At 44.9% G+C, this 21,407-nt stretch overlaps 1 protein-coding gene across 1 annotated transcript in view; it reads right to left on the reverse strand.

Moving 5' to 3' along the window:
* The window catches only part of LOC141091120 (alpha-1,4-N-acetylglucosaminyltransferase-like), a 41,778-nt gene extending 20,581 nt beyond the window's left edge, over window positions 1–21,197 (reverse strand). Inside the window, exon 1 of the mRNA XM_073576511.1 lies at window positions 20,631–21,197. Within this exon, the coding sequence (XP_073432612.1) occupies window positions 20,631–21,197 (567 nt within the window). The remainder of the gene's footprint in view (window positions 1–20,630) is intronic.
* Window positions 21,198–21,407: the final 210 nt, after the last annotated feature.

The following is a 21,407-nucleotide window of genomic DNA, read 5'->3' on the forward strand; positions in this document are numbered from 1 at the left end:
GGGACATTGGGGGCAGGATGGAGACGGGGCATGAATGGAGACACGGGGGCATGATTGGAGACACTGGAGGCATGATTGGAGGCACAGGGGGCAGAATGGAGACACAGGGGGCATGATTGAAGGCAACGGGGGCAGAATGGAGACACAAGGCTGGATTGGAGGCATGGGGCAGGATTGGATACACTTGGGACGGATTGGAGGCAGGGGGCAGAATGGAGACACTGGGAGTATGATTGGAGACACAGGGCAGGATAAAAGTCATGGGGGCAGGATTGGAGGCACAGGGGGCAGGATTTGGGACACTGGAGCCAGGATTGCAGACACTGGGGGCATGATTGGAGGCACAGGGGGCATTATTGTGAATTCGCTTTCTGGCCTACCTCTGGTTACTAGTGAAGGTAGTGGAGCTGGTTATATTGACAGAGGGGTCGCGAGTTCTCTTTCCAGGCTCCCTCTGGTGGTTACTGGAGGTAATGGAGCTGATCTAATTAACAGAGGCCTACCACCTGATAATGAGGAGGATGACTGGAGTTTCTGACTGGATTTAAGACAGCTAACTCCCTCTATCCCTGCTGGTGATGTTTTCCTGCCTCCTGAGGTGTTAGTTTCCAGCTCAGTCCCTGCACGCTCAGCTAAGTGTTCTTTTGCTATTGTTCACATTTGATCTGGTTTTGTCTATTTCAGTTTTGTGTGTTCAGCCAGCTCCGGCTGGGGCTGTGCTGAATTTCCATCCTTATGTTACTGCTTGTGCCAGTTTGTTTTTGTCCCTTATTAGATTGGCTTCTTTTTGCTCTGCTTTCAGAATATACCAGAGTGCTGATATAGTGGGCGAAGTCTAGTGACTTCAGTATTTTTCTATCAGACATGTTGGGCATTTTTTGCAGGGTTTTTGTGTGATTGCAGACAGAGACTTTCCTTTCCTGTCCTGTCTAGTTAGTGTGGGCCCCATCGTTTGTTCAGTCTATTTTCCTACCTGCAATTGTGTTTTAATCTTGTCTCACCGACAATATATGTTTGGGGGCTATCTATTTCTTTGGGGTCTGCTCTGGGGCAGTTTAGATTTCCCCAATCTTGCTTTAGGCTTATTTAGTTCTCCGGCTTTGTCGAGGCATCTAGGATAATCGTAGGTACGCTTTACGGCTACTGCTAGTTGTGTGGATAGGATCAGGGGTCTGCAATCTGCTTAGTTACCAACCTCTCTGGTTTTCTGTGGCTTAGCCTGGTCTTGCTCTCATCCTCGGTGACCCAATCACCAGCCTAAACTGCAGATTCTAGGGTACTAGGGAGAGAATTGTAAAAAAAAAAGTGTCAGAATTTTTTTTATATATTTTTTCCTCTGGGGCCGTAGGAGGATTTTTTTCTTTAATGAAGATTAAGCAATTGTCTGATCGTGTTGAGCAGCTCACTGCTGAAGTGCGGGGAATTTCTGTCTATCTCGCTCAATCATCTGCTGTTGAACCAAAAATCCCTACTCCTGATGTGTTTTCTGGGGATCGGTCTAAATTTTTGAATTTTAAAAATAATTATAAACTATTTCTTGCCTTGAAGCCTAACTCATTGGGGAGCTCTGTGCAGCAGGTTAAAATTGTCATCTCCTTGCTGCGCGGCGATCCCCAGGATTGGGCTTTTCTCTAACACAAGGAGACCCTATTCTGACTTATGTGGATGCATTTTTTCAAGCCTTGGTGTTGTTGTATGATGAGCCTAATGCTATTGATCAAGCTGAGAAAACCCTATTGGCATTGAACCAGGGTCAGGATTGTGCAGAGTTATACTGTCAAAAATTCCGAAAGTGGGCGGTCCTTACTATATGGAATGACGGTGCCTTAGCAGCGCTCTTTCGGAAGGGTTTGGCAGAAACCGTAAAAGATGTTATGGTGGGATTTCCTGTTCCCTCTGGTCTTGATGATCCTATGTCGTTAGCCATTCAAGTTGATCGGCATTTACGTGAAGGTAAAACTACACGAGAGGCGGTGCCGCCTTTTGAACGAACATCTGAACCCATGCAATGTGATGGGGTTTTGTCTAGGGCGCAATGTCAGGAGTTTAGAAGGCATAATAAGCTGTGTTTTTTCTGTGGAGACGCCTCTCATACTATTTCTGTCTGTCCTAAATGAGAAAAACGTTTTGCGCACAGATTTGCTGTGGGCAGTGTACAGCCTAAGTTCCTTTTGGCAATTACTCTGATCTGCTCCTTGTCTACATTTTCCGCTACGGCTTTTATAGATTCAGGAGCAGCTTTGACTATGATGGATTTAGACTTTGCTAAACATTGTGGTTTTCCCATGATACCCCAGCAGACTCCTATCATTTTGAGGGGTATTGATGCTACTCCTTTGGTGGAGAATAAACCCCAGTTTTGGACCCAGGTGATAATGCAGGTCACCCCGGACCACCAAGAAAATTGTAAATTTTTTGGTGTTGCACAATTTGCATGATACTATTGTTCTGGGTTTTCCCTGGTTGCAAACTCATTATCCTGTTTTGGATTGGAAATCTGTGTCTGTGGTGAGTTGGGGTTGTCAGTGTGTTCTTAGTGACACTCCTGTTTTCTCCACCTCTCCCCAGTCTCATGATATTCCTGATTATTTGGCTGATTTTTCTGATGTATTTAGTGAGAGTAAGTCTGAGTAAGTCTGCGTCTTTGCCTTCTCATAGGAGTTATGACTGTGCAATTGAGTTAATGCCCAGGTGTAAATATTCCAAGGGTCGGCTTTTCAACTTATCGGTACCTGAACATGATGCTATGCGATGTTATTTCAAGGAGTTGTTGGAGAAGGGTCATATTAAACCATCCTCTTCACCTTTAGGTGCTGGGGTTTTTTTTTGTGGCCAAGAAAGATGGTTCATTAAGGCCTTGTATTGACCATCATTCCCTTAACAAAATCACTGTTAAATATCAGTACCCATTACCCCTGATTTCTGATTTATTTTCCAGAGTTAAAAGTGCCTGCTTGTTTACCAAGCTTGACCTCAGGGGGGCGTATAATCTTATTCGCATCAAGCACGGGGATGAATAGAAGACGGCATTTAATACTCCGGAGGGGCATTTGAGTACCTGGTGATGCCTTTTGGGCTCTCTAATGCCCCTTCTGTCTTCCAGTCCTTTATGAACGATATTTTCCGGGACTTTGTGGATATGTTTTTGATCATTTATCTGGATGATATTTTGATCTTTTCCAGTGATTGTGATTCTCATGTGGAACATATCCGGACTGTGTTCCGGATTTTGAGGGAAAATTCCCTGTATGTTAAGGGATCAAAGTGCCTCTTTCGTGTACAGAGGATTTCATTTTTGGGATTTATTTTGTCCCCGTCGACTATTGAAATGGACTCGGCCAAGGTACAGGCCATTTATGATTGGGTTCAGCCCACTTCTTTGAAGGCTCTCCAGAAGTTTTTAGGTTTTGCTAATTTCTATCGTAAATTTATAAGTAATTTTTCTGGTATTGTCAAACCACTGACGGATCTGACCAAAAAGGGCGCTGATGTGGTGAATTGGTCTCCAGAGGCAGTCTCGGCATTTCAGGAGCTTAAGCGGAGATTCACTTCTGCTCCTGTTCTACGGCAACCTGATATCTCACTCCCATTTCAGGTGGAGGTAGATGCTTCTGAGATTGGTGCTGGAGCCGTTTTGTCCCAAAAAGATCCGGTGACTTCTAAAAGTTGCCATCTTCTTCAGAGTTGATGCCCTTGTTTTTACAACAGGTGGTTCGGTTGCATGGGATTTCTGAGAGCATTGTGTCGGACAGAGGAGTCCAGTTTGTTTCCAGATTTTGGAGAGCTTTTTGTTCCAACCTGGGAATTCAGTTATCTTTCTCCTCTGCATTTCATCCTCAGACCAATGGGCAGACTGAGAGAACAAACCAGACTTTGGAGTCCTATTTGAGATGTTTTATATCCGCTGATCAGGATGACTGGGTCTCATTTTTGCCCTTGGCCGAATTCGCCCTAGGCAATAGAGCTAGTTCTGCTTCTTTGATGTCACCCTTTTTCTGTAACTTTGGGTTTCATCCTCGATTTTTCATCAGGGCAAGTGGAATCTTTGACCTGCCCAAGTGTGGACACTGTGATAGAGAGAATGCAGCAGATTTTGGACCAAGTGGTGGATAAGTTGTCCCTCTCTCAGGAAAAGGCCCAACGGTTTTCCAACCGGCATAGGACCATTGGTCCACGGTTTAAAGTGGGTGTTATGGTTTGGTTGTCATCAAAGAATATGAAGGTGATATGAAGGTTGCGTTTCCAAAGTTCAAGCCAAGATTCATTGGACCTTATAAGATTTTGGAGATTCTTAATCCTGCTTCTTTTCAATTGGCTCTTCCAGTTACGTTTAAGATCAATAACGTGTTCATAAATCTCTGTTGAAGAGGTTTGTGGAGCCAATAGTTCCTATGGCGGCGCCTCCTGACCCTGTATTTGTTAAAGGCAATGTGGAATATGAGGTAGAGAAAATATTGGATTCTCGTTTGGCTAGACGGAGACTCCAGTACTTGGTCAAATGGAAGGGTTATGGCCAGGAGAATAATTCTTGGGTCTCTGCTTCTGACATTCATGCCAATAGATTGGTTCATGCTTTTCACCGGGCCCATCCTGATCAGCTGGGTGGCGTGGATAAGGGTTCGGCGACCCATCCTCAAGGGGGGGTACTGTTGTGAATTCGCTTTCTGGCCTACCTCTGTTTAGTAGTGAAGGTAGTGGAGCTGGTTATATTGACAAAGGGGTCGCGAGTTCTCTTTCCAGGCTCCCTCTGGTGGTTACTGGAGGTAATGGAGCTGATCTGATTAACAGAGGCTGGCCACCTGATAATGAGGAGGACGATTGGAGATCTGGAGTTTCTGACTGGATTTAAGACAGCTGACTCCCTCTATCCCTGCTGGTGATTTTTTCCTGCCTCCTGAGGTGTTAGTTTCCAGCTCTGTCCCTGCATGCTCAGCTAAGTGTTCTTTTGCTATTGTTCACATTTGATGTGGTTTTATCTATTTCAGTTTTGTGTGGTCAGCCAGCTCCGACTGGTGCTGTGCTGAATCTCCATCCATATGTTAATGCTTGTGCCAGTTTGTTTTTGTCCCTTATTAGATTGGCCTCTTTTTGCTCTGCTTTCAGAATATACCAGAGTGCTGATATAGTGGGTGAAGTCGTGCGATTTCAGTATTTTTCTATCAGACATGTTGGACATTTTTTGCAGGGTTTTTTGTGTGATTACTGACAGTGTCTTTCCTTTCCTGTCCTGTCTAGTTAGTGTGGGCCCCATCGTTTGCTCAGTCTATTTTCCTACCTGCGTTTGTGTTTTCATCTTATCTCACCGACAATATATGTTTGGGGGCTATCTATTCCTTTGGGGTCTGCTACAGGGCAGTTTAGATTTCCCCTTTCTTGCTTTAGGCATATTTAGCTCTCCGGCTGTGTCGAGGCGTCTAGTATCATCGTAGGTACACTCCACGGCTACTGCTAGTTGTGTGGATAGGATCAGGGGTCTGCAATCCGCTTAGTTACCAACCTCTGGCGAGCACATGGAAGGCTGTGCGGCCCTCCAAAGAAATGCCACCCCACACCCTTACTGACCCACTGAAAAACTGGTCATGCTGAAGGATGTTGCAGGCAGCAGATCACTCTCCAAACTGTCTCCAGACTGTCACGTCTGTCACATGTGCTCAGAGTGAACCTGCTTTCATCTGTGAAGAGCACAGGGTGCCAGTTGCGAATGTTCCAATCCTGGTGTTCTGTGGCAAATGCCAACTATCCTGAATGGTGCTGAGCTGTGAGCACAACCCCCACCTGTGGATGTCAGGCACTCAGATCTTCCTCATGGAGTCGGTTTCTAACCGTTTGTGCAGACACGTGCACATTTATGGCTTGCTGGAGGTCATTTTGCAGGGCTGTGGCAGTGCTCCTCCTGTTCCTCCTTGCACAAAGGTGGAGGTAGCGGTCCTGCTGCTGGGTTGTTACCCTCCTATGGCCCCCTCCACATCTCCTGGTGTACTGGCCTGTCTCCTGGTAGCGCCTCCAGCCTCTGGACACTATGCTGACAGACACAGAAAACCTTCTTGCCACAGCTCGCATTGATGTGCCAACCTGATTGAGTTGCACTACCAGAGCCACTTGTGTGGGTTGTAGAGTCCGTCTCATGCTCCCACGAATGTGAAATCACAATGAACATTCAAAAGTGACCAAAACATCAGCCTAAAAGCATTGGTACTGAGATGTGGTCTGTGGTCCCCACCTGCAGAACCACTCCTTTATTGATTGTGTCTTGATAATTGCCAATAATTTCCATCTGTTGTCTATTCCATTTGCACAATAGCATGTGAAATTGATTGTCAATCAGTGTTGCTTCCTTAGTGGACAGTTTGATTTCACAGAAGTTTGCTTTACTTGGAGTTATATTCTGTTGTTTAAGTGTTCCCTTAATTTATTTGATCAGTATATATATATATATATATATATATATGTGGCGCCCCTGAGGCTCAGTCTCCACAAAGGTACTGCACCTTCTCCTAAGGTGTAGTGCCCCACCAACTAGGTAAGTTGGGAACTCTTTTCCAGACTCCAACACCTGCATCCCATACACAGGATAGTTCAGTAGGTCCGCCTAGCAGCTTCAGGCTGGGGGCAGCAGAGCACCCTTCGTGGAACCCTGCTTCGTAACACGAGATGTGCTGGGAGGTGGGTGGAGTTAGTATATAAGAGGGGGAAAGCTGAGAATAGTAGGTCAGTCAGTCAGTCAGTCCGACAGAAGGTCAGTCTGGGGTGAGTCCCAGAGAAGTTCAGTTCTGAAGTTAGTTTGAGTTTAGTTTAGAAAGAGTGCTGCAGCTGCCTCAGTGATCTGAGCCAGCTGGCACAGGAAAGAGAAGAGAAGGAGAAAGACATAGACCTGCAACCTAAGCTTCCATAAGAGAGAGAAGGAACAGCGCGGAACGAAGGAGTAAGAGAACAGAGAGGAGTTGTGGGTTGGAAGAGGAACCCTGCCTATAGGTTCTCAGCGCAAGGCCGGGGCCCGGTCCCCGAGGTTGTATGGTCTGCAGCAGACACCGGTGGAGTAGTTGGCTGTAAATGCACTACTCCCATCCAAGACTTGGGACACAACAGCAACCGATTAGCGAGTCAGGACTCTGAGAGGAGTCCCCGATAGAGGCTACAGCTGTCTGTCCTACAAGTAAGGTTCTAGGAACATCTGACAGGAGGAATTCCAGAGAACTACGGTACTGGAGTTCATCACACCAAAAGGCGCAATAGAGGAGTCGTTCAGGAAAGGCACACATTGGCGGAGTGTTGGAGAGGAGAACCCTGACTTGCCCGGGAGGTTGATTGAGTCTCTACCCCGGAGGACACGGCACGGAGGCAGGCACCAGTGGGTACCACGAACTGTGAGTAAAGCTTTGAAACTGCAAGCCCTGGTGCCTTCCATTCATTCGTTGCTAACACCTTCAGCACCGCTACATCTGGGTACCAGCATCTATACCATTCTGCGCCTCTCCTCATCCATTGCACCTACACTGCCCTGGGACTACAGCTCCACATGTGGGGAGCTATACCATCTTTGCTGCACTACACCATCAGTCCCAGCAGATCTGCATGCAGCATTGGCTTACCACCATACTTGCCAAACACCACGGGTGGCGTCACGAACTATTCAATTAAACCTTAGCACCATTAATATCACCGCCATTGATATTGGGCGCCCAGGGCCACGGACCGGGTCGCCGCTGCTGTGACACATTCCCCCTGACACCGGCCCGGTACCGATTACCCCGCTGCCCTGGGTGTGAGGGGCGACCCATATATATGTGTAGCTTTGTCACCATAAAAGGAAGGGGGCCCAGACACATTTCTTGCACAGGGGCCCCAAGCTGTCAGTGTCTGCCCCTGGTTAAGCCTAATAATGTATAGTGGTACAGCTATGAGGCTCACTTAGCTACTCCAAATCATTTGTGCTAAAACTGTGTTTCAGTGGCAAATCAGAAGGCCAGATTTCCATGTAAAAATTGTTAGGCCTAATATGGTTTCGCAGCCATGAGCCCCAGTTAGCTACTCCAAATCATTTGTACTAAAACTGTGTTTCAGTGGCAAATCAGAAGGCCAGATTTCCACTGAAAAATTGTTAGGCATAACAGTGTTGTTCAGGCACACTATCTAAGAAAATATATAGTGATTGTTCATTTAGTGACAGGTGACCGACAGCTGTGGGCTTAAGGTTGTGAAACAGCAGGGTACACAAGGGGAAGGCTACTTACAACGTGAGTGGGAAAAAGCAAAGTCATGGTGAAATGGGGAATATGCTTGGTGTTCGACGTCTACGTTTGTTAGTTGTTAAAGTGAATGAAAGCTCAACTGAACAAACACCGTCTCGTCTAAAGACCACTGACAACATCTGTTACTAGCTGGCCTACTCCACTCCCTTTCCTTGGCAGCCAAACTTTGGTACTCCTTGTAGATGAGGCTCAGAAAGAGCATGTGCTCTAGTGGATAGCAGGTGCTGCATTAAGTTGCTCTGCTTCTCTTTCTCCACCTTAACATCACACACAGTAGAATCCTCAGAGATTGCACCGTAATCACCCTTGTTTCCCCCCCTGAGTCAAAAATGCCAAACTGACTGCGGGGAACCTCAGATGGCCTATTCTGTAGAGTTTTCACACATTGTATTCCACGGGCATCAAAGGTCTACTCTGAAGAACCACAGAATCCAGAGAAGGAAAGCATCTGCACCAATGCCCAAAATTTTTAATGTTGGATTCGGGGCTGGACAAAGTACAGAATCCTGATCCTTGTCACCAGATGTTGACCACCAGGGGTGGAGGTGATCCTGATGAGACTCAGATACCAGAGGCACATGTGGACTGTACTGTGGTGTCAGGGCAGAAAGGGGAGGGAGAGGCTCAGGGTGAGGAGTGTGAGAACAGAGAGGATGACGATGAGATTGTAGATCCTACTTGCCTTAACCCCTTCACCCCCAAGGGTGGTTTGCACTTTCATGACCGGGCCAATTTTTACAATTCTGACCACTGTACCTTTATGAGGTCATAACTCTGGAACGCTTCCATGGATCCCGGTTATTCTGACATTGTTTTCTCGTGACATATTGTACTTCATGTTAGTGGTAAAATTTCATTCAAATAACTTGCGTTTATTTGTGAGAAAAACGGAAATTTGGCGAAAATTTTGAAAATTTCGCAATTTTCCAACTTTGAATTTTTATGCCCTTAAATCACAGAGATACGGCACACAAAAAACTTGATAACTAACATTTCCCACATGTTTACTTTACATCAGCACAATTTTGGAACCAAAATTTTTTTTTGTTAGGAAGTTATAAGGGTTAAAAGTTGACCAGCGATTTCTCATTTTTACAACACCATTTTATTTTTAGAACCACATCACATTTGAAGCCACTTTGAGGGGTCTAGATGATAGAAAATACCCAAAAGTGACACCATTCTAAAAACTGCACCCCTTAAGGTGCTCAAAACCACATTCAAGAAGTTTATTAACCCTTTAGGTGCGTCACAGGAATTTTTTTGAATATTTAAAAAAAAATGAACATCTAACTTTTTTTCATAAAAAAAATACTTCAGGTTCAATTTTTTTTTATTTTACCAAGGGTAACAGGAGAAATTGGACTTCAAAAGTTATTGTGCAATTTGTCCTGAGTACGCTGATACCTGATATGTGGGGGGGAACGACTGTTTCGGCGCATGGCAGAGCTCAGAATGGAAGGAGCGCCGTTTCACTTTTTCAATGCAAAATTGGCTGGAATTCTGATTGGACGCCATGTCACGTTTGGAGAGTCCCTGATGTACCTAATCAGTGGAAACCCCCTACAAGTGACCCCATTTTGGAAACTAGACCCCCCAAGGAACTTATCTAGATATGTGGTGAGAACTTTGAACCCACAAGGGCTTTACAGAAGTTTATAACGTACAGCGGTACAATTAAAAAATCATATTTTTTCCACAAAAATGATCTTTTCACCCCAATTTTTATTTTCCCAAGGGTAACAGGACCCTAAAAGTTATTGTGCAATTTGTCCTTAGTACCCTGATACCCAACATGTGGGGGTAAACCACTATTTGGGCGCATGGCAGAGCTCGGAAGGGAAGCAGCGCCATTTGACGTTTTTGGCTGGAATTGAGATCGGACACCATGTCGCGATTGGAAAACCCCTGATGTACCAAAACAGTGGAAACCCCCCACAAATGACACCATTTTGGAAACTAGACCCCCTAAGGAACTTATCTAGATGTGTGGTGAGAACTTTGAACCCCCATGGGCTTCACAGATGTTTATAACATAAAGCCATACAATTAAAAAATCATATTTTTTCCACAAAAATGATCTTTTCACCCTCAATTCTTATTTTTCCAAGGGTAACAGCACCCTAAAAGTTATTGTGCAATTTGTCCTGAGTACGCTGATACCCCACGTGGGGGTAAGCCACTATTTGGGCGCATGGGAGAGCTCGGAAGGGAAGCAGCGCCCTTTGACATTTTTGGCTGGAATTGAGATCGGACACCATGTCGCGATTGGAAAACCCCTGATGTACCTAAACAGTGGAAACCCCCCACAAATGACACCATTTTGGAAACTAGACCCCCTAAGGAACTTATGTGGTGAGAACTTTGAACCCCCAAGGGCTTCACAGAAGTTTATAACATAAAGCCATACAATTAAAAAATCATATTTTTTCCACAAAAATGATCTTTTCACCCTCAATTCTTATTTTTCCAAGGGTAACAGCACCCTAAAAGTTATTGTGCAATTTGTCCTGAGTACGCTGATACCCCACATGTGGGGGTAAACCACTATTTGGGCGCATGGCAGAGCTCGGAAGGGAAGCAGCGCCATTTGACGTTTTTGGCTGGAATTGAGATCGGACACCATGTCGCGATTGGAAAACCCCTGATGTACCTAAACAGTGGAAACCCCCCACAAATGACACCATTTTGTAAACTAGACCCCCCAAGGAACTTATCTAGATGTGTGGTGAGCACTTTGAATCCCCCAGTGCTTCACAGAAGTTTATAACGCCCGGGCGTGAAAATAAAAAATTCATATTTTTTCCACAAACATGATCTTTTAGTCACCATTTTTTTTATCTTCCCAAGGGTAACAGGAGAAATTGGACCGCAAAAGTTGTTGTCCAATTTGTCCTGAGTATGCTGACACCCCATATGTGGGAGAAAACTACTGTATGGGCACACGTCGGGGCTTGGAAGGGAAGTAGTGACGTTTTGGAATGCAGACATTGATGGAATGGTCTGCGGGTGTCATGTTGCCTTTGGAGAGCCCCTAATGTACCTAAACAGTGGAAACCCCCCACAAATGACCCCATTTTGAAAACTAGACCCCCTAAGGAACTTATCTAGATGTGAGGTGAGCACTTTGAACCCCCAAGGGCTTCACAGAAGTTTATAATGCCAGAGCATGAAAATAAAAAAATCGTATTTTTTCCACAAACATGATCAATTAGTCCCCAATTTTTTTATTTTCCCAAGGGTAACAGGAGAAATTGAACCCCAAAAGTTGTTGTCCAATTTGTCCTGAGTACGCTGACACCCCATATGTGGGAGAAAACTACTGTATGGACACATGTCAGGGCTCGGAAGGGAAGTAGTGACGTTTTGGAATGCAGACTTTGATGGAATGGTCTGCGGGTGTCATGTTGCCTTTGGAGAGCCCCTAAAGTACCTAAACAGTGGAAACACCCACAAATGACCCCATTTTGGAAACGAGAACCCCTAAGGAACTTATCTAGATGTGTGGTGAGCACTTTGAACCCCCAAGGGCTTCACAGAAGTTTATAATGCCCGGGCATGAAAATAAAAAAATCGTATTTTTTCCACAAACATGATCAATTAGTCCCCAATTTTTTCATTTTCCCAAGGGTAACAGGAGAAATTGAACCCCAAAAGTTGTTGTCCAATTTGTCATGAGTACGCTGACACCCCATATGTGGGAGAAAACTACTGTATGGACACACGTCGGGGCTCGGAAGGGAAGCAGTGACGTTTTGGAATGCAGACTTTGATGGAATGGTCTGCGGGTGTCATGTGCGTTTGGAGAGCCCCTGATGTACCTAAACTATTGAAACTCCCCACAAGTGACCCCATTTTGGACACTAGACCCCCCCACGGAACTTATCTAGATGTGTGGTGAGCACTTTGAACCCCCAAGTGCTTCACAGAAGTTTATAATGCTCGGACATGAAAATAAAAAAATCATTTTTTTCCACAAAAATGATATTTTTGCCCCCAATTTTTTATTTTCCTAAGGGTAACAGGAGAAATTGGACCCCAAAAATTGTTTTGCAATTTGTCCTGAGTAGGCTGATACCCTACATGTTGGGGGTAAAACACTGTTTGCGCGCATGGCAGAGCTTGGAAGGGAAGGAGCACCATATGACTTTTTCAACTCAGAATTGGCTGGAATTGAGATCAGACGCAATGTTGCATTTGGAGAGCCCCTGATGTGCCCAAACAGTGGAAACCCCCAATTCTATCTCCAACCCGAACCCCAACACACCCCTAACCCTAATATCAGCCCTAACCCTAGCCCTAACCCAAGCCCTAACCCTAACCCTAGCCCTAACCCTAGCCCTAACCCTAATGGAAAAATGGAAATAAATACATTTTTTTTAGTTTTATTATTTTTCCCTAACTAAGGGGGTGATAACGGGGGGTTTGATTTACTATTTAAGGCGGTTTTTATGTTTGGCGGCTGTCGCACGCTAAAAGACGCTTTTTATTGTAAAAATAGTTTTTGCATCACCACATATTGAGAGCTATAATTTTTCCGTATTTTGACCCACCGAGTCATGTGAGGTCTTATTTTTTGCGGGACGAGTTGACATTTTTATCAGTACCGTTTTCGGGCACGTGACATTTTTTGATCGCTTTTTATTCCGATTTTTGGGACGCAGAATGAACAAAAACCAGCGTTCCATGAATTTCTTTTGGGGGAGTGCGTTTACACCGTTCCGCGTGCGGTAAAATTGATAAAGCGGTTTTATTCTTCGGGTCAGTATGGTTACAGCGATACCTCATTTAGGTCGTTTTTTTATGTTTTGTCGGTTTTATGCAATGAAAACTATTTTATATAAAAAATAATTATTTTTGCATCGCTTTATTCTGCGAGCTATAACTTTTTTATTTTTTCGCTGATGATGCTGTGTGGTGGCTCGTTTTTTGCGGGACAAGATGACGTTTTCAGCGTTACCATGGATATTTATATGCGTCTTTTTGATCGCGCGTTATTACACTTTTTGTTTGGCGGTATAATAATAAATCATTTTTTGCTTCGTTTTTTATTTTTATTTTTTAAGGGGTTCACTAAAGGGGTTAACTAATGGGACAGTTTTATAGGGCGGGTCGTTGCGGACGCGGTGATACCTAATATGTGTACTTTTATTGTTTTTTTTTATTTTCAAAAAATGAATTTATTGGGGAATATTTTTTTTTTTTTTACTAATTTATTTAGCGATTTTTTTAAAATTATTTTTACACTTTTTTTAATTTTTTTTTACTTTATTACATAGTCCCATGTGGGACATCACTGTCCTGTGACAGATCGCTGATCTGTCACATCACAGATCACTGTGACAGATCAGCAATCTGTCACAGGCAGTTCTGCAGACTTCCTCATGCCTGCGCTTTGCAGGCAGTGAGGAAGTCAGCTCCCTACAGGCCCCCGTCGCCATCTTGGATCCGGGGGCCTGTAGGGAAAGAGTCCCCCGCAGCAGCGCTGCACATTGCGCTGCCGTGGTGGGCTCAGGGAAGCACGGAGGGAGCCCCCTCCCTGCCGATGCTTCCCTTTAACTCCCGGTACACCGCGATCGTGTTTGATCGCGGTGTGCAAGGGGTTAACGTGTCGGGGTCGGTCCGTGACCGCCCCTGATACATTGTGCCGGGTGTCAGCTGTGATAATCAGCTGACACCCGGCCGCGATCAGCGGCGCTCACCACGTGGGCGCCGCTGATCGCTGAGACGTACTATCCCGTCCATGGGCATAGGGGCCCAGGTCCCATGGACGGGATAGTACGTGGGATGGCAGGAAGGGGTTAATGAGACACATGTTCCAACACTGCAGAGAGAATCCCCCCCACCTCCGTACTGCGCAGCCAAGGCTCACCGCAATCAGGCAGTGTTTAAATTAATATGCCTTGGCGATTACAGACATACAAATGAACAGTTGTGGACAGCTATTCATTCTGATTTTGCGCAATTGCTCTCTTCACTCAATCTGGAGGCAGGGAAGGCTGTGTGCCATAATGGTGCAAACCTGGTGGCAGCCCTACACTGTGGCAACCTCTCACACGTGCCTTGAATGGCTCACATCCTCAACCTGATGATACAGCAATTCCTCCACCACTGTTCCAGCCTGAATGCGCTGTTGTAGAAAACACTATCACTGTGTGCACACTTTCACCATTCCACTCAAGTTGGTATAGAGTTCTTTCAGCCTACCGATAAACCGGTTTATATGCAATGACTATACCGTGGATTTCTACTCTGCACATGTTGCAGTGCCAAGACCTTGTGCAGTATGACATGTTCCATAGCCTGGCACAACGCAGTAAGGACGTAGTGCAATTCACACTTGCAGAGTGGACACAGATGAAGGATCTCTGCTCCTTTCTGCAGGTTTTTGAAATGGCTACTAAGATGCTTAGCGCTGAGAATTCCATGATCAGAATCACTATTACTGTCATCTGCATGGTGGAGCACACTTTGAATAGTCTGTGGGAGGATGTGGTTGTGGACCAAGGGAAGATGTGGAAGCAGAGGATGATGTCTTAAAGGTTAAAAATATCTCTAAGTTCAGGTCTGTCATCTCACAGGCGGTGGCCATGGGAAGAACAAATGGAGAAGGACAAGGATAAGGACGAGGAGTAAGAGGTGATGGTACGCATAACAGTTAGCAGATGAAGATGATAATGATTCCCTCTCTGTTATCCATGCTTGCTAGGAGGGGATTAAGGAAAGAAGCTCAAGTACTCCTGCCATCAACACACTATGGACTTGTACCTCATAAAAGAGACTGACCAATGGAGCGCCTTCTTGCAGCACTATTCACACCATGATTGTTGCCCAAATTGTTAGGATTCAAAATAGCGCTCGCTACTTGGTTGCCAGTCTGTTTACAAAACTAAATTTTGTCAGTTGCCCCACACCCCACCTGGAAAGGGACGCGTCCATGCTGCAGTATGAAAACAAGCTTGAATACAATCTCAACAGTGCTTTTTACCAATACAGCAGTGAGGCACACAGTGTGCTGTCACGCCTACCTCCCGTTCCATGGCTCCCGCTCTCCCCGCGGCTTCTGCTCTGGTCGCCTCTGCCACGGCTCCTGCTGTCCCTGCTCCTGCAGCCGCTGCTCTGGCCACCTCTGCTGCAGCTTCTCCTGTCACAGCGCCGGAGGCTCCTGCAGCCTCCCGTGTCTCTGTGCCGTCCAGGGCTTCCCAGCACTCCTGGCTCTCTCGGCCCGCCCCCACTGCAGGCGCCTGTCAATCAGCCTCCTCCCTTCCTGTCCTGCGGCCGGTCTCTGCCCACTGTCAGGTATGCAGGCGCACATCTAGGCACGCCTCTCCCAGACTGAGCTGCCCTATCCCTTGGCCTCCATGATGCTGGTGCACCTGACCCGGAAGTCCTGCAGCGTGCACTATATCAGGCAGTCTCACCCCATGCTCTGAGCCTGATTATCAATTGTGGTTCATGCTTGATCTCGGGTCCACGTTCTCCAGCGTTTCCTCTGTTCCTGCGCTTTGTACCCCTCCTGGCCTCCGCTGGTCCTCCACCTGTTACCTCTCTGTGTTCCCTTCTAGGTCCAGACCGTTCCAGCTTGTGTCCGCCTGTTCCAGCGTCCTTCCCAGAGCCTGTTCCTGTCACCTCCCTTGCCGTCAACCTCCGTCCCCACGGCTACAGCAGTCTCCCCTGTGGTCGTCGCCTTCTCTCTGCCCGCCAGTGTTTCCCTCCAGCTGTTCCCAGGTATCAGCTTCCGCGGCGATAGTCTCCCCTGGGCCTGCCCCTAACGCTCCCTGTATAGGGGGTGGTACACCTTGGCAGCTCGCCCGAGGGAGGTTCGCTGTCGCGGTCCTGAGGGTTCAACTCCCAGAGCACTCCAGTCTCACAGGTGCATTGTATTGATAGATTTCCAACCCCCAGAACATTGAGTCATCAATGCAAAAACATTAACAGACTTGTAGCACTGGATTGCTGGGTTCCAACCCCACCAAGGACAACATTTGCAAAGAGTTTGTATGTTCTTCCTGTGTTTGCAAGCATTTCCTCCCAGTACTCATTTTTCTTCCCATGCCCCAAAGACATACTAATAGGAAATTTAGACTGTTAATCCCAATGGGGAGAGTGCTACTAATGTCTGTAAATGCCTGTAAAGAAATGTGGAATTATTAGCGCTATATAAGTGATTAAAAAATAAATACATAGAAATTGATGCCACTTTTTTGTGGTATCTGCCCAAAATGTGTGGAAATATTCGGTCTCCAAGTTGGGTCTGCTTAAAATGTGTTTACTGAATTTGGCACAGCTCTGAGAGCACCAGGCCTACATCTGTAAGGCAAGTTTCACACTAGCGTATGGCAGAGCTGCGGATGGATGCGGACTTCCTCTGTGAAGCTCTGCCCACTGCCGCACCTCCTCCGTTCAGCTCCGCCTACATCGGCATGCGGCCTACGTGCCTATCTTTAGCATTGGGTATGCAGGCTATGCCGATGTATGCAGATGCCTCCGCATACGTCGTTTTGACGGTGCGGCGACCTGCACCAAACGCAGCGTGTTGCATTTTGTTGCGGTCGCCGCACCATCAAAACGATGCATTACCTCATGTAATAAACAGCCTGTAGATACCCACAGAGTGTGATCCATGACAGGAAGTAACAAACAGAACAAATATCAGTACCCAAAAATTTAAAACTGACATCTAGCCTACTGTATAACGTTACTAACAGAAGAAAGTATTTTTTTAACTGTGGATGAGGTCTCTATACAATCGAAAATATGCTCAAAACAATTTTAAACTCAGATCTAGCCTGCTGTTTCACGTTTGTAACATAATTTTTTTTTTAATCTGCATGAGCTCTGCAGACAGCTTACTTTCACCGCCACTAAATGATAATGTGGGATATGGCGAGCTTAATTACATTTGTAACAGAAATTTTTTTTTATCTCCATGAGCTATCCAGACAACTGAATTTCACTGCCACTAAATGACAAGGTGGAATATGGCATGCTGAATTACGTTAGCCACAGCAAAAAAAAATAATGTCACTGTGCAGCAGCTCTGCCCACAGAACAATTTCACCACCACAAAATTACAATGTGGTATATGGTGGGCTGTATCACATTTAGCAACAGAATTAATTTTTCTTTAAATCTGCATGAGCTTTGCAGACAGCTTAATTTCACCACCACTAACAAGGTGGGATATGGCGTGCTGTATCTCATTTGTAACAGAAATAAAATGTTTTGTTTAATCTGCATGAACTATACAGACAGCTGAATTTTACTGCCATTGAATGACAAGGTGGGATACGGCATGCTGAATCACGTTAGTAGCAGCCAAAAAAATAGTTTTTTCCTCCGCAGCAGCTCTACACACAGAATAACTTCACCACCACAAAATTACAGCATGGGATATGGCTGGCTGTATCAAAATTAGCAACAGCATAATTTTTTTTTAATCAGCATGAGCTCTAAAGACAGCTTAATTTCACCCTTGCTAAATGACAAGGTGGAATATGGCATGCTGTAACACGTTAGCAGCTGCCCAAAATGTTTTTTTTTACTGTGCAACAGCTCTACACACAAAAAAATTTCACTGCCACTAAATGACAAGGTGGGATATGGTGGGCTGTATCATGTTTAGGAACAGAGTTTTTGAAAAAAAAAAATCTGCATGAGCTATGCAGATAGTAGAATTTCACCACAATAGATAGAGATATAGCATGCTGAATCACGGTAGCAACTGCCAAAAAATTATTTCTTCTGGCCAACAGCTCAAATCACAGAACAGTGCCATTGCCACTAAATGAGAAAGTGACATGTGCCTTGCTGTATCACATTTAGCAACTGAAAAAATAAGAAAGGTCTTCTCGTGCATGGAGCACAATAGAAGCAGTGCACAACACACTTCTATGAAATGAGTCCTACTGTCTTTGTCTGTGGACCTCAGTAGTGGCACAAAAAAAGAAAAAAAAATCTTCTGGAAGGTAGATTTCACAGCTATACAGGACACTAGCTATCTAAACTATCTGACTTAGAAACAACCGCCTAGCTAATTAGCTAAAATCTATCAGCACCCAGGCCCATCGTCAGGAGCTGCCTCACTGCTCTGTTATATTGAGAAAATGGCACTAAAACAAGATGGCCACTCTTCACATAGAGAGGAACATGTGATTTAGGCAGCAAATGACACAAGTCGTTGTGTCGGGACATTGTGGATGTTTCTTGCGTCCAGACTGGCTAGCCACAATTTGCTAATTGTGTTTCTGATAACAAATCCGAATGTGCCATATTCATGCCTATTTATTATTTGGGGAACGGTTTTTGAACATATTCGTTCATCTCTAGTCATGAGGCATTCCTTTTTAGCCTCTTCTGGTCGCAATAAGATCCCTGAGTCCTACTTGACTGAGGAATAGCTGACCTCAATCTTACCAAACTCAAAATTACCTAGACCCGCCCTTTTTTCTGTTATCTCATCCCCCTTAAATCCTACCAAAACTACAAGCACTATAAGTTTGGATAAAATGGCCACAGCAGCCTTTATAAATAACATTAACAATATTATTACTTATACTTAAATATAAGGAAAGGGTCTTTGGAAGCTCAACCAATAAAACCTGGAACCATGAGTGAATCCTCTTTGCCCCCACAGCATTAGACCAATTTGAGGACCCCTCAGCTGAATAATACCTTGTTGTTTGTCACTCTGAGACCTCAGCTCAATAGGGACCCCCCCAAGTAACACTTATAAAAGGGGGAGGGGACTGACTCTACAAAAACGGGTCCTGTATGCTCACCCTTTATGATACCACCAATTTGCTTCCCAAACCCCTTTCTTCCATAAAAGGCATACATGAATTCTTAGGCATGCATATCCCTCCACACCTAAACTGCTGTTCCAAGACCTTCCCTCTGCCACAAAACCCAAATGTCAACTCCAAAAGGTGACAAATGAACCCAATCTTGTCACATATCCTCTTGTGGCAGAACCTTCAGCACTATAGCCATTCCTTAACAAGAAGCAAGCTACTTCTCAATTAACTTTGACACAGGCCTTGTTCAAATGCTCAATTGACTGGCCATGTTTACATGCAAGCCAGACAACAATCTCGGACCAGACCAAAGCAAGGTGAGGGTAGGAAGTCATGAGAAGCAAACAATCAAATTTAATGTCACAATTCAAATCCCTGGAAGAACTAACGCCCAGATCATTGCCACCAGCGTGGGTTAGTAAAATGTCTGGGGGCCTGGCCAGGCTTGCATGGAAATATAACGCAGACCTGAGTCTCGGCCACAACATACCACTAACCCCAATCCACCAAACCACTGGCTCTTCTCTCATGAGGCCCAGCTGATGGCTTGATAGTTTGGCATTGACCCTCAATGCTCACAACACAGCATAAGAATGGCCAATCATGCAAACCAGTAATCTGAAAGAAGAAAAGGAAACAACACAAAACTCCTGATTATTAACTAGGATGAACACCACTCATACCACTTTTATTTAAAAAAACAAAAACAAAATTGTTTTGACATACGGACAAAATCACTCAGACTCTAAGCACATTACAGAAGAGATCACATCCCATCACCGCTCCTATCCTAAATGAGTGGGACCTGAAATTGAATCAGTCCAAACCATACACAGTACTGCAATGCATGAGAGGAATAAAGTTCAGTTTTTCCTGACAGCCGTGATTTCAATAAGGCGTTCTGGCAGAATTGAAACACTATATGTATATTTACCCTATGTCTTCTGGTTAAAAGCATTTGGGGAAATGACAGGTTCCCTTTTAGATTCACTGTGGCCACAAGTCTCAGGGTCACACCATTTGAAGCAATGCCTTCAGAAGAGGCATCGCTGTGCCTACACAACTTGAATATGCCTAAGGCTAGGTTCAGATTTGCGGATGTCAGAGCTGCGGATGGCTGCGTACTTCCTCCATGAAGCTCCACCCACTGCTGCACCTCCTCTATTCAGCTCCGCCTACGTCTGCATTCAGCCTGCATATCTATCTTTAAGATTGGGTACTCAGGTCATGTGGCTGTATGTGGATGCGTCCACATGGGTCGTTTTGACGCTGCAGCGACTGCAACAAAATGCAACATGTTGCGTTCGACGCAGGTTGCCGCAGCATCCAAACAACGCATCCGCATACATCCACATGGCCTGCATACCCATTGTTAAAGAAAGGTATGCAGGCTACATGCAGACGTAGGCAGAGCTGAATGGAGGAGGTGAGGCAGTGGGTGGAGCTTCACGGAGGAACTATGCAGCCCTCCGCAGCTGTGACATCCGCAAATCCGAACTTAGACTAACCAGACAAAAGACTGCTTTACATTTGGTCAAATTAACTGCATAACACTTAGTAATAATCAGAATTTTCTGCACTTTACCTTCTGATACCAGGAGTGAAGTGGTGTGTCAGTAAACAGTTCTTCCATCTCCAGAGGGAAGAAGTAAACGTTCCTCAGGGATGAGAGAACTGGGAAATGTCTCTTCACCGTTTCTTCAATATTGGTGCTATTTAATCCTTTCAAGAAAAAAGCCACTGGTCGGTTTTTGTATACACGAGCTGCTGACTCAATGGCACACAAAACTAGTGATGGAGGTTGCATTCGATCTGTAGTTTCCAAATATATGATCCCATCACCTTCCATTAATATTTCAGATGGAGACGTGGGAGCAATGTTCTCCGTTGTGCTGGAAGACGTACTGATGGTCTCCAATAATGCATTTTCCTTAATACTTGATGCTTTGGTACTCGATATAGTTGTAATCTCTTCCCATCCATTTATAGGATTGAAAACTTGACCTATTAGCATAAAGGATCCATCTAATTTTTTACCTCCTGAGATAAAAGACATATAAGGCAAGATATTCTCTCTGTAGGTGATTCCATAAAAGAAGCCGATGGTTATCAGTAGGAGCAAGAAGATTATAAACCTCAATGATTTTAACATTTCTGAAGCATATGTTGTCAGACTAGAAAACAAAAAAAGTCAAAGAAATGTAGTTATAAAGTGTACAAGGGGAAAAATGGCATAAAACAAGAAGTGGCATCCAAATAGAGTGAGAAAAGATGTCAAAAGATTTACATAAATTTAGTTAAATGAGAGTAAAAAGAATTATAAATGAAACTTACTGTACCAGAACAATTTGTTAAATAAAAA

The sequence above is a fragment of the Dendrobates tinctorius genome, unplaced genomic scaffold, assembly GCF_039654945.1.
Source record: "Dendrobates tinctorius isolate UK_male_01 unplaced genomic scaffold, ASM3965494v1 ptg000049l, whole genome shotgun sequence".
NCBI lineage: Eukaryota > Metazoa > Chordata > Amphibia > Anura > Dendrobatidae > Dendrobates > Dendrobates tinctorius.